At 42.8% G+C, this 27,789-nt stretch overlaps 1 protein-coding gene across 2 annotated transcripts in view; it reads left to right on the top strand.

Moving 5' to 3' along the window:
* Window positions 1-27,789, top strand: part of DDC (dopa decarboxylase) — a 203,312-nt gene that overhangs the window by 16,741 nt on the left and 158,782 nt on the right. Inside the window, exons 1-4 of one of the 2 annotated variants that reach the window (XM_068234546.1) lie at window positions 1,862-1,943; window positions 8,575-8,797; window positions 11,356-11,469; window positions 18,477-18,596. In XM_068234546.1, coding sequence (XP_068090647.1) covers window positions 8,597-8,797; window positions 11,356-11,469; window positions 18,477-18,596 — 435 coding nt within the window. In that variant the 5' untranslated portion in view covers window positions 1,862-1,943; window positions 8,575-8,596. Of the gene's footprint in view, window positions 1-1,861; window positions 1,944-8,574; window positions 8,798-11,355; window positions 11,470-18,476; window positions 18,597-27,789 lie in introns of those variants that run through there. The other variant, XM_068234545.1, reaches the window with a different exon arrangement.

Here is a 27,789-nt window from a genome sequence, read left to right as displayed (position 1 = left end):
AGCAGGAAAAGTGCAGTCTCAGCCTGGTTTTTAGTTCAGTGAGTGGGGAGCTCCGGGAAAGCACGTCTCTATGCCATCATGGTAAGCTCACCACCCCATCCCCACCCCGACAATACTTTTTCAATTGCAAACTCAAAAGTTATTTTAAGCAGAAGACAAAAATTATCTCCTAAGAGATACCTAGGAGAAAAAGTGAATTGGATTAGGACCAAAGGGGGAAATTACATTGTGTTGTGTACTTGGGGTTAAATGAATATTGCGAAGCATACAAGGTATGCATATCTGCCATTCCTAAGAAACATTATGTGGTATTGCACTGCAGGGCCGGCGCTACCATAGAGGCAAATGGCCCCCAGGTCTTCCCGACTTGTGCCCCATGCACCAATTTGTCATAATATCAACTCGCCTATCCCAGGGCACTGCTCCATTTAAGCTCCCTGTCTCCGCTCTCCGTCTCTTCTCTGTGACGAATCATTACGCAATAACAAGCACAGAGTTGTGGAGAAGAGGCAGTCAGCAGGGATGATGACAGGGAGCATGAATAGAGCAGCTCGCCAGGATAGGCAAATTGCTATTCTGACAAAAACACTGCAGGGACTCTGGGGGGAACACAGTATAGTTGAAGGGGGAGATATGGGGGGGGGGGGGGGGGGTGCAAGGCAGCTGGTTCAGGTGCCCGGGGGTGAATATGCTGGAAGAGGGGGCCCCAGGTACGTTTTTGCCATTGGGCCCCATTGTGGCTTGAACCGGCCCTGATGCACTGATATACCAACCGTAGACCAACTCTGCTGTGCAACAACAAATGCACTAACATGAACTTAAATTAAAGAGAAAATGTAGCACAAAGTGATCCAAAAGATCAGCTACAGCAATTAGGGAGTGACAGGGCGGCCTGACAGCTTTTTTTACGGGTCTTCCTGCTTCGTCAGGGGCCAGATATGTTTGGGGGTGGTGCTGTGTGGTTGGGAACCTCCTGGTTTTTTTTTCTTCCTTTGTTGACCATAGCCTGTGGTCTGCCTGCCTTTTTTGTATGGACCAGTCTGGCTAATTTTGTCTTTAAAACACCAGTTTGACAATATATTGATAGGTGAGGGATGTCTTTGTCCTTTTGGGGGCATGTAATTATCTGGTACAAAGTGTAAAAAGCAGGCAATTTTTTATTTAACCATACTAAGTTCCTTCCCACAACCTCAGTTGGGCCATGCTCACATGTATATGTACTGTAGTGTCTCCCTCTCTCCACTCCTGTGCATTACTACATGATGTAAAATTGAGCACAGCTTAAAACTGGTGGTTGGAATTGCAGTTGTAATCAGCAAATCTTCTACTCCATGCTGTGCCTTTTACTGGTGCTTCTATTTCTTCGGATCAGTTCATTTCGGCGTGCGGGTCTGAGAGCCGAGCGCCGAATCTGGGCGCCGTCATAGCAGCAAAGCTATGATGCGTGCCCCGCGTAGCGGTAATTTGGAGCTCTGGCAGTTGCGACAACTCGGAGGGGGAATAGTATTTAACACCGCCTCTAAGTTTAGCGGCAGTGGGGAAAGCCGTCATTCGGCTCTCCCTGCGCCAAACTGAGCGGCGCCAAAATAATATGTAACCCTATTTCTTCATGATCAAAAAAGGTTGGTACAGCAGTCTTCTTTAGTGTTCGTCAATTTCCCTTCATGGTATAACTGTGGAGAGAGATGACAAGAGCATAACCTAAACCTGTACCCATTCTTTTCTTCTAAAATTTGACTGGCTTTGCTTCCACAAATAGCAATGTAAATACCTTTATAAAGCACACAAACTTGCATCATGTTGGATACAATAATGAAAGTATGTGAGCCAAGTAAAAGCAAAGTCTATCTGAGACTTCAAAGGTCACTTTACTTACTTGCTGTACAGAAACTGTCACTGGTAGTAGAATTAAAGTCTTTCCTGTGAATGTGATCTGCAGAAAGGTAAGGTTTTGTTTTCCTTTCAAGACGGGCAGATACTATTCAGTCCTTCCACTTTCTATACAGGCAGTTCCCAAAGTTACAAATGACTCGATTTACAATTGTTCATAAACACAAACAAAATTTCCTCCATGAACAAAATGTACATTACTGCTTTTTTATTACTTAATTTTGTTGTTACATGTTACAGCATTGTATAAACTGGTGTAAGTGGTGTAAAATAAATCAAAAGCACATAGAAAACAACCAAAAACATTGTTTATTAGAGCAGAATCCCTGCACTCATACTAAAGCAGCCTTTCTCAACCTTTCTACTATGGAGGAACACTGCAAATAACTTTTGGATCTCAAGGAACCCCTGCAAACAGTTTTTTGGTCTCGAGGAACCCCTGCATTTATTTTTCAGGAGGCATGGTCTTTAAAAGTATGTGTGGCTGTTTATTTTGGCTGTTTATTTCACTACCCCATTACACTGCCACTCATTATACCGTCTCCTGTTGCCCCAATTTAGTGCTTCTTGTTACAGTATCCCCTATTATAGTGTGCTCTATTATACTTCCCCCACGATGGGGTAAAATGCCAAGGAACCCCTGCAAAGTACTCAAGGAACCCTGGGGTTCCAGGGAACCCTGGTTGAGAAAGCCTGTACTACAGTGTGTACTAGAGCTCATATACTATATGATAAAGAAGAGTAAAACTCATAGAAGCAGCACCACACTAGGATTATTGCAAACATTTATCACAATTTTATTAGGGATAAATCATTCCAAAGTGAAGTAAAAACAATTAAAAACTAGTCATACCCTATGTCATGATATTAGTCATATAAACATGCATCTGTATAGTATTAGAATCAAAGCACTACATCTGAATATTTTAATCAAGAATAGTCAATATAATAACTGGGGTGTTCACTGCAGAGCACCCACCAGCTGTGAACCCGGGTTCAGAACCTCCAGAGAAAGTAGATAACAATAACATTCAATATGAATAATAAACCAAGTACTGCATAGGTCAATACAATGTGTATATAGAATCAGTTTTCCATGATTAAGCTAAAGTTATATAGCGTGCATAGTTGGTGAGGCAACAATAGGGACAGTGTGCAGGAGGTATACTTAGCCGGGCAGAAGTGCAGGAGGCAGAGGGTATGGAGGAGACTGGAGCCCTCGGTGGACTGCTCCACCGGTATCACGGACGTCACAACGCTTTTTCAAAGAGCGAGGGGAATCTCCGCAACAGACCAGCGTGGGATGCCAGTTTAAATCAATCTCCTCATTAAGACCCAATGGAGCTTTTACCTCCAAATTACAATTTAGAGTCAATTATAATTATAAATTATATAATTATAATTACAACAATCAGTGATGTTTACTATATACTGACAGGCTACCGACAAGACAGAAGCTGCCACTTCCATGTCTAAAATCACATAGCTTGATTTTTTTTAAAGGAGTCATCAGTGGGTTTTAAGAACAATACGTGATACTTACCCGGGGCTTTGTCCAGCCCCAACTCCCAGCATGTCCCTCGATGCAGCTCCGCGGTGAGCCGTTCAACTGTGAAGCTTCCTGATCCCCGGCGATGAAGTCAGGCCAACCTGAAGGTCAGCCTGTACTGCGCCTGCACGAGCGGCGCTGTCAATCACCGCCACATGGACCGGAACGTACTGCGCAGGCGCAGTAGTTCTGTGTTTGCGCAGTACGCTCCGGTCCACGTGGCGGTGATTGACAGCGCCGCTCGTACAGGCCGGCCTCCAGGTCGGCCTGACGTCATCGCCGGGGACCGGGAAGCTTCACAGGCGAACAGTTCACCGCGGAGCTGCAGCGAGGGACATGCTGGGAGCTTGGAGCTGGATGAAGCCTCGGGTAAGTAGCACTTACTCTTGTTCTTAAAACCCCCTGATGACTCCTTTAAGCTTTTTGTCCCTAAGTTTCTCCAGTTTATCGTGGAACAGACCAACTTGTATGCCTGTCCTTTATCCACTTACACCAGTAAATGGGTGCCAACAAATGTCACAGATTTTAAAGTTTTAACCGCTTCTGGACCTTGATAATTGAAATCTATGGCCTGTTTTGACCCTTAGCTCTGGCAGGGTGTAGATTTCAATCATCCCACCACACGCTCCCTCCGAGTGCGCTGCTCTCTCCCTGCCGTAGATCACTCGCCCAGAGCTGTGTGAGCCGGTCAGGAGCCAATTTCATTGGCTCCTGACCCTGTCATCATTGTGAGCCAATCCCATTGGCTTACATTGATGGACAGGGTCAGGAGCCAAAGAAAGTGGCTCCTGACCAACTCACACAGCTCTGCCATCATAGCGACAGCAGAGAGAGGGACCCACGGTGATGGGGGAGTGGCGGGTATGTGTGGCAATTTGTCGGGAGTGACCGTTCTTTGGCACCAGCAGGCTCTGGTCCCTAAGAGGCCAGAGACTACTGGTGCAGAGGTGGTTAAAGTAAGGCCACTTATAGTTTGCATGCTCTCCCCCATGGGTGGAGCAGTGCTTTTCAGCACTGGAAGATTTGAGCGCAGCCAGCGCCACCATAGACTGTAATAGGAATTACAGCTGTAGCGGCGCTCAGTGAGTAACATCAGCGCCGTCTGAAGACGGAGCTGAAGTTGCTTTTAAAACACAATAATTCAGCCTCCAGCAATAGCTGGAAGCCAAATTATATCATTCCCTACAAACCATGGCATAGTATTTAACGCTGCCAGGAACTTATGCAGTAGCAGGATCAGCCATATACCCGCTGTATCCTGCGCCCAAGTCTCCCGGCGCCGATTTCAAATGTATGCCCCATGGGCCGCTACGCCGCTACACCACCACAGCGTGGCACAGGGATGTTGTAGGCTGGATCCACGCTGACTCAGCTCGCTGCCCGGGAGTGGCTATGTGATGTGTGGCAAGGTTGATTATGCTGCTTACAATGCTTGATGGCTTTTGCTTCATGACCTGTGACACTATGCTATTACTAATAATCTCATGCTGTGGCTATGCATAAGGAGTTCTATTTATGGAATCATTCAGCAGAGTTCAGCAAGTTTCTTGACTGTGCAGACTTGTGCAGCTATTCAAGCTTACTATCTTATCTATTCACCCCTCACCTTAGGGTTATCTGTGCGGTGCACCTGTATGTGGTGTGTCTGTGATGTTTGAAGCGAGGCGGCCATCCCATGCATTTTTAAATGTTTGTCATTCTACTAGTTTAAATAAATTATATTCTTTTTTGCATTATGGAATCAGTTGTTTTGGTCCTCATTTGTTTACATGGTACATAATATCAGCTTGTTTTTGAATTCACTTCAAACTATTTTGTATTGTAAGGCCACTTATATGTCACCTGAAAATAACATTCAGTGGGCAGTATATTGTAATCAACTTGTACCTCATGCCATTTGATGGCAGGCTGGGGATAAAGCCGTATGTCCTCAGTAAACAAGCCAGGTATGGGGTCAAATTATACAAATTATGTAAAAGCAGAACAGGTTACACATACTCCTTTTACATATGTGAAGGGAAGGAAAGCCTGCTACAGCCTGAGGAGTGCCCAGCATATATGGTCACCACTGGAAAAATTGTCACAAACCTCATAAATCCCTTACTAAATAAAGGGTACCATTTGTTTGAGTGCCCAAAAAAGTAACTTGCACATTGATGTAATAATTGTCTACAAACTGTAGCCCGTAATACCATGAGGCGTATGTGTTAGTACGCCGTTGGTGAGTTGGGTGCAGAGCGAGACGATTGACAGCTCTTCCTGCTGCCACTAAACACCCCGGCGGCGTTAAATATTATTCCCCCTCTGAGTCGTCGCAACTCGGAGGAAGGTTTAATTCGAGGTCCGGTGTTCGCTGGAGCCCAGAATCACTCTTACGCGCCACAAATGCCGCATAACATTTCTGCTCTGAGACGCATGATTTCGGCGCCGGGCACCAGAACCACCTGCTTTAACCATGAGGCTCAACAGGAAAGGATTACCACAGGAAGTTGTGCACAAAAAAATTAAAAAGGGGAAGTAGTGCAGTATGCTCAGCAGTGATCAGTTTGTGAAATATAAAAGGTAAAAAAAATGTTTTCATACTGTCCTCAATGCACACAGGAAGCTAGCGTGTCACTGAGGACTCTAAAAGCAGAGACCATGAAGCCAGTTGCTGTTGTTGACAAGCACATGGGGCAGTGGATTTGTCTGACCAAATGCTCTCCCCATACTTATATAGAAAGGGAAACCGAGAGCCCAATATAGTGTAGTAAGTACTATAATAAGTGGATCAATGAAAAGAGTACAATAGTTACACTCACAAAGCAGGGTTACCGCCAAGGCAATCACTGTGTCCGCAGGTGAGGAGATTGTCCTGTCCTCACTCAGGATTAAGAAGTCGCTCTCTGTAGATAGGAAAAAAAGGGGTATCCCCCTCCACCAAGGGTGGATAATATATGCTAGTATAGGAAACAAAGGCGCCAACAGGATAAAAACAATAAATAAAATGTTTAAAAGTGCTCGGAAGGCAGTGCTGGACTTGCCTCCTGTAAGCAGACACTAGAAACTGTCTATTCAAACAAAATATAATTTATTGGCATACTCCAAAGGTGGGCTGCACCGCGTTTCGCAGGTTTAAACCTGCTTCCTCAGGCAATGAATATAGGAGCATACAACTGGGGACAAAGGCAAACATGGGTGTACATCTGAACCATATACATTGCAAATCAATTTGAGTATACTTATGTAGTATGAATGTGTGGTCACATAAGTGATATAGCAGTGATAGTGGATATTATATGGTCTACGTCAGGCTTTCTCAACCAGGGTTCCCTGGAACCCCAGGGTTCCTTGAGTACTTTGCAGGGGTTCCTTGGCATTTTCCCCCATCGTGGGGGAAGTATAATAGAGCACACTATAATAGGGGATACTGTAACAAGAAGCACTAAGATGGGGCAACAGGAGACGGTATAATGAGTGGCAGGGTAATGGGGTAGTGAAATAAACAGCCAAAATAAACAGCCACACATACTTTTAAAGACCATGCCTCCTGAAAAATAAATGCAGGGGTTCCTCGATACTAAAAAATTGTTTGCAGGGGTTCCTTGAGATCCAAAAGTTATTTGCAGGGTTCCTCTATAGTAGAAAGGTTGAGAAAGGCTGGTCTACGTATATGGAGGTATAGACCAACGGGTGTATACATATATTAGGGTGAGCGCTAAAGTGGTATGCAGTGTACCTGGAAAAAAGGGGGGGAGGGGGGGGATTGGTTTATAATGTGGCAGGTGGGTGGAGTAATTCTAGCGCAGGTGGTGGGCAGGTATTAAGGTATGATCAGTGCGGTAATGAATAGAGGAAGGACCAGAGTGGGATAGTGCATTTGGTAAGGGCAGGATTGAGGGCACCAGAAATGAGGAAACAGAGAGACAGGTATAGTATAACATAAGCAGAGTAACAGTGGTGTGATAAAATAAAGATCCTTACCAGTATTAGGTCCGGGTAACACTTGGAGCCTCTGTGCCGGGCGTTGAAGTATGGTGGATTAAATGGTGTTCAAATCCTGCCCCTGGATCAATTGACAAGTGGGTCGGGAGAGCGAGTTCCCGCCAGAAATCGGGGTCGCATGATAAGCTACATGCATATGGGAGGGATACGACCTTAACGTCGCATCCGTGACGTAGTTGCCCAGTGGGAAGTGCGACCATAGCGTCGCACTGTGGGCAAACAGTAGTGAATGGATGCCGAGGTCCCATGACGTCATGCGCTGTTCATGCGCATGCGCTGGTTACTCTCCCCGTACTTGGTCAAAAGAAATACGAAATGCTGATATAAAAAGGTTGGCATATCTCTCCTCCAAATGGCATTTTACAATTTGTATGTCATATCTAAAAAGGCCAGCAACAGGGACTCGTACCTGACATTTCAGGAACATATTATATCATCCCTGATACTTGCTGGTAAAAGTCCTGATAGAACTGGCCAAATGGCTTGTGAAGATGTGATAAGACTGTGTGACAGACATTTTGCTGCGTTAAATATCACTGATACGCAAAGTACAGCCATAAAAGTTTTTCTGGCAGAATACAACTTCTGAGCACAGAAGGAGCTAGTAAAAGGTCAATAGTTCATGTATTTTTACTCTGGGACACTTAATAGGCTGCCACTGAACAGAGGCAACAAAACATTCATTCAACTTTGTAAATGTTGAACTCAATGGGCGTATGTCTTTTTTCAACCCAAATAACTATGTAAAATAAACTATGGGATATAAAAAAAATCATTTTTTAGGAGTAGGAGGATAAACACAATTGTTTCTCATCAATTTATTTCCACCTTGTGCTCACTCTAAGTAATGAGTTATGATATTTGCAAATAATCGCATTCTCATTGTATTTGCTCAATCACAACAAAAGACTCTGTAATGGCACCTAAGTTTTATTGCAGCAAGGCAGGCATTGCAGGGCACATGATAGCACCTTGTCATGAGACTGGGAGCACTCTGCTGACCACCCACTCCCCTGCCCCTAGCAACAGTGCTAAATATACCATCATTTGTATAACTGCAACTAAATACATAGAATAAACTTCATGCATGTTTTTAAAGAAAAATATTACCATCAAAACTAACTTTTTAATGCTTTTGTTTTGTCTTGAAGGCTACTTATTGAACTCACCAACATGAACTCTGCAGAATTCAGGAAAAGAGGAAGGGATATGGTGGACTACATTGCTGACTACATGGAGCAGATTGAATCAAGGCAGGTCTTTCCGAGTGTGGAACCTGGATATTTACGACCTCTGATCCCTGATTCAGCTCCAGAGGAAGGAGAGACATATGAAGTGATTATGAAAGATGTTGAGAGAGTGGTGATGCCTGGGGTTAGTAATTACTGTGTTAATTAATTACACAACAAATACATTAATTAAGCCTTATCTTACAGATATCTGTCCAATGGGAGACAGTGGGTTAATTATGCAAATGTCCGCCGGCTTCTATGTATCACACGTCTTGCACGAGTTTAATGGGACGCGTTCCACAATTCACTACCACACACTTCCTCCTTCAAGCCGAAAGGAGGAAGTGCACGGTAGTGAGTCTTGCAATGGGAGATGTGTGATGCATGGAAGCCGGCGGACTTTTGGGTAAATAACCACCAAAAGTCCGCACTATTTTCACTCCAGTGAAGATAATGTGATAAAAAAAAGTAATTCAAAAAGTGCTGCATTTTTACAATAATTATGTATGATTTAGTCAGTGTTTGCCCATTTTAAAAGCTTTCCTCTCCCGGATTTACATTCGGACATTTATCACATGGTGACATTTTTACTGCTGGCAAGGTGGCGTCAGTGGAAGTAGCTGCTGCTTGCTTTTTTGGCAGATGGAAACAGCTATAAACAGCTATTACCCACAATGCAACGAGGTTCACAGACAGGAAACTGCCAGGACCATGGTCCTCACAGTTTCCAGTGGGAGGGGTTTCATCACAATATCAGCCATACAATGCCCCCTGATGATCCGTTTGTGAAAAGGAATAGATCTCTCATGTAAAAGAGTGTATCAGCTACTGATTGGGATGAAGTTCAATTCTTGGTCATGGGTTCTCTTTAAACTAAGAAATATTATTTATGTTTGAAACTGGGAGCTGAGATACCCAGTTGCTTTAGTTCTGAAAATGAAATGTAGTCGAATACTTGCATCATATAGGATTTCAGTTGCTTAATAGATTACGGTCTTCTTTCCCAAACATTTTAATTCAAAAAGCACCAAATATCTTCACTGGGTACTACATAGATATACTGCTGTAGTAGATGCAGAATGCATTTTGACACTGTCTTGCTGAAATAAGCCAGGCCATCCCTGGAGAATGCATTCACTGCATGGAAGCATATGTTGCTCCAAAATCTTTATATATTGTTCAGCATCAGGGCCCTTTTACACTTAATCAGTTGCTCTCAGTTAAAATGGAAAGAAAACTGATTTTCAAAGTAATGCCCATGTTTTCCTATGGCATCTTTCACACTTAACGCGTTTTAACTGAAATCTCTTTTCCAATGCACTGCTATGGAAAAAACGCGTACCAACACGCACTAACGCATACCAACTGATTAAGGGCCCATTTACACTTAATCAGTTGGTATGCGTTAGTGTGCGTTGGTACGCGTTTTTTCCATAGCAGTGCATTGGGAAGAAGATTTCAGTTAAAACACGTTAAGTGTGAAAGGTGCCATAGGGAAACATGGGCATTACTTTGAAAATCAGTTTCTTTCAGTTTTAACTGAGAGCAACTGATTAAGTGTAAAAGGGCCCTAAGTGTAAACGGGGCTTCACTGTTGTCTTTCCAGATTTGCAAATTACCAATGCCATGTGCACTAATGCACAACCATGTTGTCATGGATTCTGTGTTTGAAGTAAACTGTTATAATAAGCTTGGAAGTCCTACTTGTTAGCCCAGAGGTTATCATGTCCATGATTTTCAAAAATATTTCAAGAGTTGATCTCTCAGACCACAGGACAGTTTGCACTTTACCTCACTTCATCTTATCTGAGCACATGCTCAGAGAAGATAATGGGCCTGATCGAATTCACTGTTTCTGTAAGATTTATCTTTGTAGATAATTTTTCACGTTCTGTTTAAAATAACTTTTGCACTCTGCAATTGAACAAGTACCAAAACATGATGGAAATGTACTGCTAACATTTTTCTGAGTAGTTTCTTGTTTGCTGATGGCTTTTAAAAAGCATTTCATTTATAATGTGAAAATATCACCTAGGAATACAAGTGTATTGGATCAGGCCCATGGTGTTTCTCAATCATGTTTATATATGATGGTAAAGGAGCTTAGCTCATTTTGCTGCACTGACACACATGCAGATGTGACCTAACAAAGCAGGGATTTATCCAGTAAAATATAATTTTACTAAAATTGTCAGCCTATTGCAGTTTGTATTTTTGGAGGTTTTTTTTTTGTGTGTGTGTGAAAGTCCTGCCTAAGCAACCTGAAGATCATGGCCATCCAATATTGTTTTTTGACCTTGTCTTTTGAGTACAGATAATACTCCAGATTTTCAAAATTATATTATATAAGATAATTTTAATTATATTATAAGTTGTAGATGATGAACCCCCCCATTTTTTTGCAGTTTGTGTTGAGAAACATTATTCCTAAATAGTTGCACTGCCCATTCTGTGTTTCACGCAGTTTTGAGAGACACAACTGCTCTGAGTTGCTCTTTTTATACATAATGATGTTCCTATTCAGTTGTCCATTCACTTAATTTGTATTTTAGTCATTAGATTAGATTTACTCAATTAGTCATTAGATTATGCACTAGAATTTTGCTAGCATCAAATTTAAAATGAGTATGTGTGATATAATATGATTTGCCATAAATGTTGCATACATTCTGTATTCTAAGATATTTTTCTTCTCTTTAGGTAACTCACTGGCACAATCCTTATTTTTTTGCATACTTTCCCACCGGCAGTTCATACCCAGCTATGCTTGCGGATATGCTGTGCGGAGCTATTGGTTGCATTGGCTTTACCTGGGTAAGCTTTCAATATTTTTTTTATTAAACGTCATGGGTTGCTTGAACAGTTGTCATTTATATCCGAAAGAACGCTTTGCATATGAACATAAATGAATGTACTTTAATCCAATTCTGAAATATCTGTTAATATGTAAAAAAAAGTTTTCCCTCGTCAGCTTGTGCCAATACACTGTACGTCAGGTCATACGCCTCAATGCAAATACAGCAGCCAGCTCCATGGTCTAGGTGGCACTCCCAAAACCTCAGGGACAACAGAAAGTATGTCTGAGAGTGAGAAGGCATGTGAGTGGCACATAGTGAAATAACCCTCACAGCCAAGTAGTCTATACCACCTATTTGTTTAAATGAATATGTTCTGGAACCAAGAATTTCAAGGAACGACTATCATTAAACCCACTCTCTAGTTTAATTATATACTTTGGGATGCGAAAATTTGGGCAACCTTGTTAATCTTCATGATTTTCCTCTATAAATCGTTTGTTGCTATGAAAAAAAATGTCAGTTAAATATATCATATAGGAGAGACACACAGTGATATTTGAGAAGTGAAATTAAGTTTATTGGATTTACAGAAAGTGTGCAATAATTGTTTAAACAAAATCAGGCAGGTGCATAAATTGTTCCTCTGCATGAATGCCTTAGTGGATTTTGAGCAGTGTTTAGGGTCATTGTCTTGTTGAAAGATCCAGCCCCGGCACAGCTTCAGCTTTGTCACTGATTCCTGGACATTGGTCTCCAGAATCTTCTGATACTGAGTGGAATCCATGCGTCCCTCAACTTTGACAAGATTCCCAGTCCTTGCACTGGCCACACAGCCCCACAGCATGATGGAACCACCACTATATTTTACTGTAGGCAGCAGGTGTTTTTCTTGGAATGCTGTGTTCTTTTTCCTCCATGCATAATGCCCCTTGATATGCCCAATTAACTCAACTTTAGTTTCATCAGTCCACAGCACCTTATTCCAAAATGAAGCTGGCTTGTCCAAAGGTGCTTTAGCATACCTCAAGTGGCTCTGTTTGTGCTGTAGGCGGAGAAAAGGCTTCCTCTGCATCACTCTCGCATATAGCATCTACTTGTGTAAAGTGCGCCGAATGGTTGAACGATGCACAGTGACTCCATCTGCAGCAATTGACTCTGACTGTTCTCACCATTCGTCACTTCTGTTTATCCGAGATTTTTCTTGGTCTGTCACTTCGAGCCTTAACTTGAACTGAGCCTGTTGTCTTCCATTTACTCAAAATGTTCCTAACTGTGGAAACAGACAGCTGAAATCTCTGAGACAGCTTTCTGTATCCTTCCCCGCCTAAACCATCATGGTGAACAATCTTTGTCTCCAGGTCATTTGAGATTTGTTTGAGACCCCCATGTTGCTACTCTTCAGAGAAAATTAAAAGAGGAGGGAAACTTACAAGTGACCCGCTTAAATACTCTTTCTTACAATTGGAATCACCTGTGTATGTAGGTCCGGAGTCACTGAGCTTACAAAGCCAATTTGAGTTCCAATAATTAGTTCTAAAGGTTTAGGAATAAATAAAATGACAAAATGCCCAAATGTATGCACCTGCCTAATTTTATTTAAACAATTATTGCTCACTTTCTGTAAATCCAAAAAACTTCATTTCACTTCTCAAATATCACTTTGTGTGTGTCTCCTATATGATATATTTAAAGGAAACCTAAACCGAAAAAAAAGTTCTACCAGCCCCATGTAGCCATGCTGTGCCCTCGCAGTCACTCATGGCTCTTCTGGTCCCCCGCTGCCAGCTAGTTTTGTTTTTGCCGACTGGGAGTCGGCCGGCCGCCATGCTTACTTTTTACGCATTCCCGCTGGTGCAGAAAGCTATCGCGGACATTAACACATACATTTGTACGCGTTACGGGTGCAATGCATAACATTTTACGCATTGCACCCATAACGCGTAAAATGTATTTGTTAACCTCCTTGACGGTCTGATTCTTTCCAGATTTTAGGGTCTAAAAGCGGTGCAATTTTTTTTCACTCTTTCAGACCCTAAAACCTGAAAAAAATCATTCTGGCAGGGAGATCTGCAGCAGAATAAAAAAAAAATTACCTTCCTGGGCTCCTGGGCTGCAGTTTTCTCTTTGCCCACAAGATGGCGCTAATATACATATAAACGAACTTCTCTCTATTTCTCTAATATAGAGAAGTTCGGTTTCAATGTTAGCCCCGCCCCCGATGACGTCGCGCTGCCACCACCGCTCTGCTGCCACCACCACGGCTGCGCTGCTCCAACTGGCTGCCGGGTCCCCGGAAGAATAGCGGGGACATGGGGGATCCCGGCGGCCAGGGAAAGACCCCACACTGCCGGGGAGAGAGGCTGGAGTCCCGCTGCGCAGCGAGATCGCGCGCTGGTCTCCACAACTAAAGGTAAAGCTCTGCAATGCCTACCCCGACCTGAGCTCGGGATCACCGATAGCAGCTGCTTTTTTCTACCCCGAGCTCAGGTCGGGAAAACCGGCAAGGAGGTTAATGTCCGCGATAGATTCCTGCACCAGCGGAGAATGCGTAAAAAGGTACGCATAGTGGCCGGTGGACTCCCAGTCGGCTAAAACGAAACTAGCTGGCAGCGGGGGACCGGAAGAGCCATGAGTGACTGCGAGGGCACAGGATGGCTGCATGTGGCTGGTAGAAGCCCCAGGTAAGAGAAACTCATTTTTTTTTTTCGGTTTAGGTTTCCTTTAACTGACATTTTTTTTTATCATAACAAGCAACGATTTATACAGATAAATCATGACAATTAACAAGGATGCCCAAACTTTTGCATCATATATATATATATATATATATATATATATATATATATATATATACATACATACAGTGTATATATGTGTATATATATATATATATGTATATATATATATATATATATATGTATATATATATATATATATATTATATATATATATATATATATATATATTTATATACAGGGAGTGCAGAATTATTAGGCAAATGAGTATTTTTGACCACATCAACCTCTTCATGCATGTTGTCTTACTCCAAGCTGTATAGGCTCGAAAGCCTACTACCAATTAAGCATATTAGGTGATGTGCATCTCTGTAATGAGAAGGGGTGTGGTCTAATGACATCAACACCCTATATCAGGTGTGCATAATTATTAGGCAACTTCCTTTCCTTTGGCAAAATGGGTCAAAAGAAGGACTCGACAGGCTCAGAAAAGTCAAAAAAAAGTGAGATATCTTGCAGAGGGATGCAGCACTCTTAAAATGGCAAACCTTCTGAAGCGTGATCTTTGAACAATCAAGTGTGTCATTCAAAATAGTCAACAGGGTCGCAAGAACCGTGTGGAAAAACAAAGGCGCAAAATAACTGCCCCTGAACTGAGGAAAGTCAAGCGTGCAGCTGCCAAGATGCCACTTGCCACCAGTTTGGCCATATTTCAGAGCTGCAACATCACTAGAGTGCCCAAAAGCACAAGGTGTGCAATACTCAGAGACATGGCCAAGGTAAGAAAGGCTGAAAGACGACCACCACTGAACAAGACACACAAGCTGAAACGTCAAGACTGGGCCAAGAAATATCTCAAGACTGATTTTTCTAAGGTTTTATGGACTGATGAAATGAGAGTGAGTCTTGATGGGCCAGATGGATGGGCCCGTGGCTGGATTGGTAAAGGGCAGAGAGCTCCAGTCCGACTCAGACGCCAGCAAGGTGGAGGTGGAGTACTGGTTTGGGCTGGTATCATCAAAGATGAGCTTGTGGGGCCTTTTCGGGTTGAGGATGGAGTCAAGCTCAACTCCCAGTCCTACTGCCAGTTTCTGGAAGACACCTTCTTCAAGCAGTGGTACAGGAAGAAGTCTGCATCCTTCAAGAAAAACATGATTTTCATGCAGGACAATGCTCCATCACACGCGTCCAAGTACTCCACAGCAGGGCTGGCAAGAAAGGGTATAAAAGAAGAAAAACTAATGACATGGCCTCCTTGTTCACCAGATCTGAACCCCATTGAGAACCTGTGGTCCATCATAAAATGTGAGATTTACAAGGAGGGAAAACCGTACACCTCTCTGAACAGTGTCTGGGAGGCTGTGGTTGCTGCTGCATGCAATGTTGATGGTGAACAGATCAAAACACTGACAGAATCCATGGATGGTAGGCTTTTGAGCGTCCTTGCAAAGAAAGGTGTCTATATTGGTCACCGATTTTGTTTTGTTTTGTTTTTGAATGTCAGAAATGTATATTTGTGAATGTTGAGATGTTATATTGGTTTCACTGGTAAAAATAAATAATTGAAATGGGTATATATTTGTTTTTTTGTTAAGTTGCCTAATAATTATGCACAGTAATAGTCACCTGCACACACAGATATCCCCCTAAAATAGCTAAAACTAAAAACAAACTAAAAACTACTTTCAAAAATATTTAGCTTTGATATTAATGAGTTTTTTGGGTTCATTGAGAACATGGTTGTTGTTCAATAATAAAATTATTCCTAACAATTATTCCTAACAATTCTGCACTCCCTGTGTATATATATATATATATATATATATATATATATATATATATATATATATATATATATATATATATATATATATATATATATAGTGGTTTGCAAAAGTATTCAGCCCCCTTGAATTTTTCCACATTTTGTCATATTACTGCCACAAACATGAATCCATTTTATTGGAATTCCAGGTGAAAGACCAATACAAAGTGGTGTACACGTGAGAAGTGGAACGAAAATCATACATGATTCCAAACGTTTTTTTACAAATAAATAACTGCAAAGTGGGGTGTGCATAATTATTCAATCCCCTGAGTCAATACTTTCAATACAATACATAAATCCTAGCAGCGGGGTCTGTCCTGGCACCAAGACGAGGGCATACGGCGTACCGCATCCCTCTCGCTGTCTCTGACTGCCCAGGCCTCACTCCCACGCTACCTCCGTTAGTTCGTATACACCGGTTCCTTTGCACAAGCAGTGACGTCAGACGCGCTGGACGTAGCTCCACCCTACGCGTTTCGTCCAGACAGTCTGACAGTATATTTATTTTGCACCACTAGTGCAAAATAAATATACATAAATCAATACATCTTAATGTACAAATTAAGCAAATACATAACGCATAATATAAAACAAATTAAAAATCAATTTCATCACAAACTAAATGATAACTTTCCCTAATGGGACACCCCTGTCCACAGAGCAGAGCGTAAATGCAGAATAGAATACCGGATTCTACCGCCTAAACAGGTACCACATTATTTTTATCTCTGTTATGTGTCAGAGCCCCAAAGAGCTGTACACACAATAGTTACATACACACAGAAGTAGATATACATTAGTAAAATGCAGCATAAAATAAGCAACAGCCCTCCCCTAGTCTTACTAGACAGAGTAATTACTCGTCAGCATTATTTATTCTTATCAGTTTGGAATTTTCATTTGCAACCCCAAGGAGATTGGAATGGGAACAGAACTCCTGCGTGGCGTAGATATACTGCGTAGATTGCAGCTAATGGTTAAAATGTGCAGACACACTGTGGTCCTCATGACCCTTTGAAATCTTGTATATGTGCTCAGCTTTTCGCTTCCTCAGTGGTCTGGTGGTATGCCCTTTGTACTGAAGACGGTATGTGCACCATATTAGGTAGACTACATAGTGTGTACAACACGTAATAAAAGGTTTAATCTGATATTCCTGTTGAGTGGAAAAGGAGGTATAAACTTTAGGTTTTTTTGGCTGTTTCTAGTGTACTCCCCATACTGTTTCTGCAGGCGATGAAAACAGGTTGTTGCCAGTCTAGCAACTTAGGTTTAAATGGGGGGTTTCACACAGCTAGGCATCTGCTCATCACGATATGTAGAGTGCTTGAGGGGGCTCAATGTAAAACTTGCCATGGGGCCCATGGCTCCTTAGGTACGCCAGTGGCAAACAGCACCTTGCTGTGGGAAGGAATTTGTCGCAGGAGCTACAGTATTCAGAGGACACTGCTCCGTCCTGTTAAAGGATACCACAACTGACATGTGGCATAATGAGATAGACATGGGTATGTACAGTGCCTAGCACACAAATAACTATGCTGTGTTCCTTTTTTTCTTTCTCTGCCTGAAAGAGGTAAATATCAGGTATGTAAGTGGCTGACTCAGTCCTGACTCAGACAGGAAGTGACTACAGTGTGACCCTCACTGATAAGAATTCCCCCTTTTTTATCTCTAAGAGATAAAAAAGGGGGGAATTCTTATCAGTGAGGGTCACACTGTAGTCACTTCCTGTCTGAGTCAGGACTGAGTCAGCCACTTACATACCTGATATTTACCTCTTTCAGGCAGAGAAAGAAAAAAAGGAACACAGCATAGTTATTTGTGTGCTAGGCACTGTACATACCCATGTCTATCTCATTATGCCACATGTCAGTTGTGGTATCCTTTAAATCACTATAAAGAAAATGCCATCAACAATGGAGGACACCTGTGCACACGTTAGGTTTTTAGCCAAGATGATTTGTAATAAGTCTAACCTCTGTAATCCTAAAGTGTATATAAATCTTTGCAAACAGTCTAGAAGTTTGAGTATTAGACTTTTTTAATATATAATATTATTATTATTATTATATTGTGACATCTGAAGAATTTTTATTTAGTGTATATTGTCATGTCACATTGTCATACCCATTTGTTTCAATAGCATAGAAACAAATGGGTATTTTCACTAAACTGAGGTATTGAGGGGGATTTGGAGGAGTAAGCAGCACCTGACCAATGGCTGCATAGCATTGCACTTAGTTGAACAATACATTGTTATAATCATATATATTCAATCAGATTTCTGTTAAAATATGTTCTAATATTTATTGGTTAAGGTATCAACCAGATAAACAATTGATTTCAGGGACTGTCGATCATTTAATTGATCTATCAAAATTCTGACAGTGATTAAGAGGACTGGGAAAAGATGATCTCTGTTTCGAGTAGCTTTATATTCTGTAATTTTCACAATTCCAGGCCTCAAGCCCAGCATGCACAGAACTGGAGACTGTAATGTTGGATTGGTTGGGGAAGATGATTGGATTGCCAGAGCAGTTCCTAGCTGGCAATAAAGGAGAAGGTGGAGGAGTCATTCAGGTAAGAGCTGCGTATACATTATATAGCTGAAAATTGTAGATTTTTTTTGTTATTTCCTTGGTTATATAATGATGATGATGTTATCCAATCAGTCGTATCCAACTCTTGGTGATTCTATGGGTTAGTTCTCTTCATGCTGTCCGATCTTGTACCATTTCTACCAGTTGCCTTATTACGCACAATCCTGTGTCAGCTTTGATGGTGTCAAGCCAACGTGTTCTCTGGCGGCCTTGTCGCCTTTTGCCACTGATCAGTCCTAGCATTAGGTCTTTCTCTAAGGAATTTGATCGCATCACGTGGCCGAAATATAAGAGTCTGAGTCTGGCGATCTTGTCTTCCAGCGACATGTCTGGTCTTAAACGTTCCAGTTCTTCTTTGTCTGTCATTCTTGCTGTTCATGGAATGCGAAGCAACCATTGCCAGCACCACAACTCGAAGGTTATATAATAAATCTAAACAAAATGTGCTTCCACCCCAACACAGTAATTTCCAGAGACATTACCAGCCCTATTATACATAAATACATTTGAAAATTGTAAACTATATTATGAAAGCTGAAATCTCTGTAGAGATAGTGGCCTCAATTCACTAAGGGCAGTTTGGTAAAATAATTTAGGTCGATAAAATACAGCATTTGGTATTGTATGCTTTTTTCTCCAAATTTACTAATATTTCCCACATGTGGTAGAAGTTCAGTAATATACTGAAAAAAACATGCTTCAATTCACTAAACCCTGTTCGGTAGTCTCACCAGCTGTGGAGAAGGTCAGGCAGCAAGCTATCAGTCCTCTCCTACAAGTCTGTGTATGAGGGGTTCTATCTTCTGTCCTGTGCATCTATGCTAACCATGGAGAGCTCTTCTGTATATCAGTATGCAGATATGCATATCTAAAGGGATAGAGAAAAGCCTTTTTAAATGCCTCCTTCTGCTCTGCCATTCTGAAGTCCCGCCTGCCAGAGTACTGGATCAAATAAGGTGAGAAGCAAGGCTTTGTGGTTCTCCCTGTTGTCTGTCTGGCTCTCCCTATTGGCTGTCTGTTACATCTGACAACTTTTCTGCATGGAGATTGTGAGTTATCGGCTGGTCAGAGCTGGAGATAAATACCAAACACTTTTTCTTGATTTACCAAATGATTTAATCTTGGTGAATTGCAATTTCTTTACATTTCTTGAGGTGTTTACCGTGCAAGTCAGTAACTTACCTCTATAGTCAGTCATTTTACCTTCACTCGATAAAGAATGGTTTGTCTGTTTGAACCGGTGACAGTCCGCTGTGTTTACTAGCTGCAATGTAGACACAGCTTCACCATGAGTATGCCTACTGCTGCTGCTGCTGCTGCTAGCAAGAGCTACTTATACCACAAGAGCATCCTGACTGTTATTCTGGCTGCTCGGCTACCATTATTCACTGGATGGGATGGGAATAAATCATTGATGTTGAAAACTGTGGTGCTGGTCATGCTCTCTTTTTCCTGGAAACCATAAGTGTGTCAGAGCCACGCAGGCTAGACTGTGCACGAGGATTAGATGCAAATGAGGTGTACTCTCTGAGAAGTATAGAATAGAAAGAAGTTGTAACACAGGATTTGGGGAGCCATGTCATCTGCTGGTGTTGGTCCACTGTGCTTCATTAAGTCCAGAGTCAATGCAGCAGTCTACCAGGAGATTTTGGAGCACTTCATGTTTCCTTCCACAGCACCTTAAGTATTTTTTTTTAATTGCCCTATATGTAACAAACATATGGAGAGGAGGGTTCCATTTAAAACTTAGTTAAATGCGCCACATAAAGGCCTGAAACAGGGGCGTAACTAGAAATCACTGGGCCCCCCTGCAATTTGGATGCCCCCCCCAGGCCCGCTCAGGGACGTTTTCTGGGGCAGAAGGGGTTGCAGAATCAGGGGAGAGCTTGGCCACACATCAGCGGGGAGGGGGGACAGTCCCTCCCCTCCATCACCTCGGGCTCTCCCCCAGTGCTCCCCTCCAGCATCTATCAGTAGCAGCAGGGCGGGCAGGAACACATACCTCCATCCACCGATCTCTAAGTGCCTCACGCTACTTCCTGTTTAAACAGGAAGTAGCGTCAGACACTTAGAGAGAGGAACCTCCAGCGGTGGAACGCATGAAGGTATGTGTTCCTGCCTGCTGCTGCTGATAGATGCTGGAGGGGATTGCTGAGCGGAGAGCCCGAGGTGAGGGAGGTGGGGGACTGTCCCCCCTCCCCGCTGATGTGTGCCCATGCTCTCTCCTCATGCTGTGACCCCGCCGGCCCCCCAAAACGGCCCTGAGCGGGCCATAGAGGGGCCCCAGGGCTCCCTGCGGGTGCAGGGACTTCAGCCTTTATTGTTACGCCAATGGCCTCAAATGATAAAAATTATAAAAACTTCTGTGCAATAGACTCAAACCTAGTTGGAGGGGTTCTAACTGGATCCATGAGATAACCAAAAATGAATTGGTGAATCTTTAAACAATAGGTTGCAATACAATTTCAGCTGTTAGAACAAGCTATTGAATGGGAACATAATCGTATTTCCAATAAAACCAAATATCCCTGTACTGTTCTAGCACAATTTGCTAATTATCAGTAAATTTAGATGACACAAACATGACTGACATTTAGGAAAACAAAGTATCTCTTCAACGTGATGCTATGTGTTGTGAAGCATTCTGTATTATTGATTTTCTATCTCCCTGCACTTCCAAGAGGGCACATATCCTAAATGCTATGTGACTGAGAAAGGCTAAAAGCATATTACTAAGCCAAGCTGTAATTGCCCTGTTGGCAAACTGCTGGCTGTGAAAATTAGCTTGTAATTACATTTGAAAACCTGCGTTTTTGTTGGGCATGATTATTGGCTGCTGCATCTGAGGTGGCTCTTGAAATGAGAGGAAAGATGAAAGAAAGATCTATGAATGTAAACACTGGACTCCAATGTTACTGTCACATCTGCTTCCTTTACCATGGCAACTATAATTAACCAGTTCTCCTCTCTACAGTTCCAAATATCAGCCTGGCAGTGAGGTTAGTAACCAATAGGCTGCAGAATTTTATTAGAACCGTCTGTAAGAAATCAAATTAGACTGCGTCATAAAGAAACAGCCTTTAACATAGGAGATTATTTATAAAAGATTGTAACAATTTGTCTTCTCTTTAATTAGTGTGTCATTTTATTGTTAATTTTTGGGGGGCTTTTGTTTGTTGATGCAAAACTCCTCGCAGTGAGAAACTCCATATGATACATGATATCATTACTTTTTTTTTCTGAAGACAAAATAGACAATTTATTGTCATCCAATGTTTTATTTGTATTTATAAATTCTGGCTAAAAGGAACAAAAATAGTTCAAAATGGGGAAGAAATCTGTTCCTATTTAGTTAACTCTCCTTGCTGCAGTAAGTCCATTTTTTTCTGTGAAATAGCCTGTCTGTGAGTAAACTCCACAAAAAAATGATTTTACTATTATCAGTATGTAGCATTATCATTAGTGCTCTCCCATGGACTTCAACTCACTAAGGATTACCGATTTCGGTAAAGCGGAAAACCGCTAATTTTACTGAACATTTTGTGAAACGTCAGTTCACATGGAAAACTAAAACTACCAACTAATGAGATAAATTGCAGACTTGTGAGTTAGGGAAGTACCTAAAAAATGTCAATTCACAAACATTAGAGCATGTGGTAAAAGGCGTGCATAAAAAAAAAAAGGGCGTCAGGATAAAAGGGCTCGGCAGGATAACGAAATCTCAATAATGATAAACCTTGTTAACGAAATTGATTAATGATAAAAATGGTTTTAAAACTGTCGAAAGATGATTATGAAAATATATTAAGGTTAAAAACCGTAACGCAATTCAACAATACAGCTTAACCCAACCCTACTCTCACACAGAACTCTCCCCTGGTGATGTCTAAAACTAACCACTCCCCCAGTGTTGCCTAACCCTAACCACCCCCTCCCCAGTTGATGGTGCCTAACCCTAACCACTCCCCTGCAGAAACACCCTTTTACACATAGAAACGATAATATTGTTGATAACGTAAAATCTGTACATACAAACTAAATAATATGACAAAAACTATAATTTTGCAAGCTTCTAACATACTTCAAAACCTTTAATGTTCTGATGTTGTGAACCATATTCATCGTGCACCCTTTTTTTCTGCCATATTAACGATAATTACATTAGAGTCTATGGCGGGGCCCTTTTCATCCTCTTGCCGGCGCCCTTTCTTCCTTCTTCTGATAAAAGCAAACCTGGCAGAAGTTTCCTCTCCTGGCTGGCATCTGGCTCACAGCTTCCCGACTATCCTCCTGCAACAAATCTCCCGCGCTGACAGGCAGAGAGCAGGGCTATGGGAAGATGGCGCCCGAAGCCCTGTACTGGAGACACAAATAGTCTCTAGTGCAGGGCTTCGGAAGCCAACTTCCCGCAGCCCTGCTCTGCCTCCCGGAAGACTCCCACAGGCTGGCTGAGGTGAGCTGCGGGTTGCTGGGAAAGAACTAGATGCCGCGGACAGTTCCACACCTTAGGGGTCACAATCGGGTGGCAGCGTTCCCCCCCCCCCCCACACACACGGCACTTCTGCCCCCCAAAACAGCCCTGGGCGGGCCCTGGACCCCCCTGCAGCTGTGGTAGTTGCAGCCCCCATAGTTACGCCCCTGTATCCCTTCTGGATACCTGAGAAACTTAAAGATTGCCATCAACAAATTTGTTTGGGCAAATAAAAGAATTGGGATCAGGGATTAAATCCTCTCATTACCATACAATCTAGGGGGTGCAGGGCTTCCTCATCTGAGGCTATATTATTACGCTGCTCACTTACTCAGGGTAACAGATTGGGCGGCTACAGTCGCCCGTAAAGATTGGACAGAAATTGAGCAGGCTATAAGTGGAGTTTATCTTCCTGGCCTGGCGTGGATCCCAACTAAGACTTTTACATCACTTGCCATTGACCATCCTCTGATAGGTGCTCTTTGCCATGGTGCACTTAGCTGTCATGCTGAGACACTTGGTTTTGGGCCTTGCAATATCTGATAATGCAAAAGTCCCTGCACCTGCTGTTGCTTTAAATATATCAGGAGGCTTTACATGCAGCCACTTCTTAGACAGGTGCTCTTTGTCAAGATGCACTTAGTGGTCATGCATGCTGAGACACTTGGTTTTGGGCCTTGCAATATCTGATAATGCAAATGCTGTCGCTTTAAATGTATCAGGAGCCTCTGGACTGGAACACAATTTTGAGAAAGGTCAAATTTGCACGTTAAACATGAAATTCTGATTTGTTTGTAGTACGTAAGGGATCGCAATTACGAAAAAAAGGTAATTACGAAATTCCCCATGACCCCATTTTAGAAAGAAGACACCCCAAGGTATTCCGTTAGCAGTACGGTGAGTTCATAGAAGATTTTATTTTTTGTCACAAGTTAGCGGAAAATGACACTTTGTGAAAAAAACCAATAAAAATCAATTTCCGCTAACTTGTGACAAAAAATAAAATCTTCTATGAACTCACCGTACTACTAACAGAATACCTTGGGGTGTCTTCTTTCTAAAATGGAGTCATTTGTGGGGTTCCTATACTGTCCTGGCATTTTAGGAGCCCTAAACCGTGAGGAGTAGTTTTGAAACAAAATTTCTCAAAATGACCTGTGAAATCCTAAAGGTACTCATTGGACTTTGGGCCCCTTAGCGCAGTTAGGGTGCAAAAAAGTGCCACACATGTGGTATCGCCGTACTCAGGAGAAGTAGTACAATGTGTTTTGGGGTGTATTTTTACACATACCCATGCTGGGTGGGAGAAATAACTCTGTAAATGGACAATTGTGTGTAAAAAAATCAAAAGATTGTCAGTTACAGAGGTATTTCTCCCACCCAGCATGGGTATGTGTAAAAATACATCCCAAAACACATTATACTACTTCTCCCGAGTACAGCGATACCACATGTGTGGCACTTTTTTGCACCCTACCTGCGCTAGGGGTCCAAAGTCCAATGAGTACCTTTAGGATTTCACAGGTCATTTTTGTTTCAAGACTACTCCTCGCGGTTTAGGGCCCCTAAAATGCCAGGGCAGTATAGGAACCCCACTAATGACCCCATTTTAGAAAGAAGACACCCCAAGGTATTCCGTTAGGAGTATGGTGAGTTCGTAGAAGTTTTTATTTTTTTGTCAGAGGGGGGAATAGATGCAAGCAATGCACTGGCGAGGTGATCAGGGCTGGGGTCTGAGGGCATTCTGAGGGTGTGGGCGGGTGATTGAGTGCCCTAGGGGCAGATAGGGGTCTAATCTGATAGGTAGCAGTGACAGGGGGTGATTGATGGGTAATTAGTGGGTGTTTAGGGTAGAGAACAGATGTAAACACTGCACTTGGGAGGTGATCGGACGTCGGATCTGCGGGCGATCTATTGGTGTGGGTGGGTGATCAGATTGCCCGCAAGGGGCAGGTTAGGGGCTGATTGATGGGTGGCAGTGACAGCGGGTGATTGATGGGTGGCAGTGACAGGGGGTGATTGATGGGTGGCAGTGACAGGGGGTGATTGATGGGTGATTGATAGGTGATTGACAGGTGATTGACAGGTAATCAGTGGGTTATTACAGGGGAGAACAGATGTAAATATTGCACTGGCGAATTGATAAGGGGGGGTCTGAGGGCAATCTGAGCGTGTAGGCGGGTGATTGGGTGCCCGCAAGGGGCAGATTAGGGTCTGATCTGATGGGTAACAGTGACAGGTGGTGATAGGGGGTGATTGATGGGTGATTGATGGGTAATTAGTGGGTGTTTAGAGGAGAGAATAGATGTAAACACTGCGCTTGGTGGTGATCTGATGTCGGATCTGCGGGCAATCTATTGGTGTGGGTGGGTGATCAGTTTTCCCGCAAGGGGCAGGTTAGGGGCTGATTGATGGGTGGCAGTGACAGGGGCTGATTGATGGGTGGCAGTGACAGGGGGTGATTGATGGGTGATTGACAGGTGATTGACAGGTGATTAGGGGGATAGATGCAAACAGTACATGGGGAGGAGGGTCTGGGGGGGGGGGGTCTGGGGAGAATCTGAGGGGTGGGGGGGTGATCAGGAGGGAGTGGGGGCAGGGGGGGATAAAAAAAATAGCGTTGACAGATAGTGACAGGGAGTGATTGATGGGTGATTAGGGGGGTGATTGGGTGCAAACAGGGGTCTGGGGGGTGGGCAGGGGGGGGGTCTGATGGGTGCTGTGGGCGATCTGGGGCAGGGGGGGGGGAAATCAGTGTGCTTGGTGCAGACTAGGGTGGCTGCAGCCTGCCCTGGTGGTCCCTCGGACACTGGGACCACCAGGGCAGGAGGCAGCCTGTATAATACACTTTGTAAACATTACAAAGTGTATTATACACTTTGTATGCGGCGATCGTCGGGTTAACATCCCGCCGGCGCTTCCGTATGGCCGGCGGGATGTTGCGGCGGGTGAGCGGCGCCAGGCGGAGGCGGAGGATCGCGTCACAGATGACGCGATCGCTCCGCCCATGCCCCTACAAGGACCGCCGCCATTTGTCTATACGGCAGACCTTGCGGGGTCCACTTCCCGGCCGCCTCTGTGCGTTAGGCGGTCGGGAAGTGGTTAAAAACTACATTACCGACAGTTATACCCGAGATTTCTGGAAATTGGGGAATCCTGATTGCTAAAGGCTCAATACATAGAGCAAACAGTAAGGGAGAGAGGGGGCACCCCTGCCTAGTCCCGTTCTTTATTGGGAAGGTAGAAGAGGTAACTCCCATGTTACATACTAATGCGGAGGGATGAGTATATAAACATCTACCGGTAATTCCGTTCATAAAATCGCCCCTAACCCTGAATTTCTGTAGGCTCAACCTCATAAACCTCCAGTCTACCCTGTTGAACGCCTTCTCCGCATCTAAAAAAAAAGGAGCAGAGAAGACGGAAGCTAGTATAATTCTATTGGAAACCACCCATGATGTTTCCTTTCTTCAGTTTAAGAACTATAAAAAAGTGCCCCAGCAAGGCCAGCATGACATTGTCTCTGAAACTTTGGGGAGATTTTGTAAGTGAAAGGAGAAGTTCAGAGGTATATAGTTGAATATATAAATGTAGGGGCTGAAGAGACGGTGAGGAATAAAGTATAACGAATAAAATGTATAGGATTCTGTGATTGGAGGTTAAACACATCTGATGTTGGTAGTGTTTGTGTTATATTTCAAATATTGATTTCAAAGCATTTTTTTAATCTCACTGTTCCCAACCCTGCTATCTGATGTCACAGCAGTTTAATTTCCTCTTCTTTATAAGGATCTGAATTATCTTCTCTAGCCTTCCTCGCGAAAGTAAACAAGTTTGTGTGATGTGTGTCTCATGGGCACACAAAAGCTATTGTATGGGATTTTGCTTTTCAGGATTGTATGCTGCACATTTAACTAATAAATTGTTTATCACTGCTAGCTGTTTTGTATTAAAAGTCATTTGCAAAGAGGAATTACTGTATTTGTTGTTGAGTAAACATCTCAGATCCCCTCATGCTGTCGTCAGAAGCTTTTAGATTATCAAGGAATTGATGTCAGCGGTGACAGTAATATCCATTCTGAATGCAATATTAGATTTGTTTGTAAAAGGATAATGTAGGACTGTTAGATTTTTACTTCAGTACTTCAGATGTGCGCCATATTGTGCCTGTCAAGATGTACTTCTTGCTCACCTGAACTCTGTAGAAAAGGATTTATTTACTATGGAAGAACAGTATATGTAAAATGTAGATACACATGTATAATTTGTCAGCTATACCAACAGAAAATAAATAGCATGTAAACATGTGTACATGAGCAGCACATTGCCTTATTTTCTCCAGCACAACAGCCACACTGCTGTGTGTATCATTTGGAAATCTAAAAAAGCTTGCTCAAGCAAGAAAATCTATCTAAATCGTTTGCTTTATTGCAAGTTGACTTCCTAAGGTTTAATAAGTTTTGTCAAAGCAAGGCATTTGACAAAGGACGTGGAGGCCTGAAAAGTTTTGTCATTACTATGTCTGTATATGCTGATTAGATTTTGGGAAATAAAAACTCGAGATGCTAGCATAATATTGCCCCTGTTTGACTCTCCAGTAAGGCCGCATCTGGAATATGGAGTTCAGTTCTGGGCACCACATTACAGAAAAGATATTGCAGTTTTAGAGCAGGTGCAGAGACCAGCAACAAGACTAGAGGGA

This window comes from Hyperolius riggenbachi, chromosome 5, assembly GCF_040937935.1.
Source record: "Hyperolius riggenbachi isolate aHypRig1 chromosome 5, aHypRig1.pri, whole genome shotgun sequence".
NCBI lineage: Eukaryota > Metazoa > Chordata > Amphibia > Anura > Hyperoliidae > Hyperolius > Hyperolius riggenbachi.
Note: the sequence above shows the minus strand (reverse complement) of the source record. Positions and strands in the feature narration are given on the sequence as shown.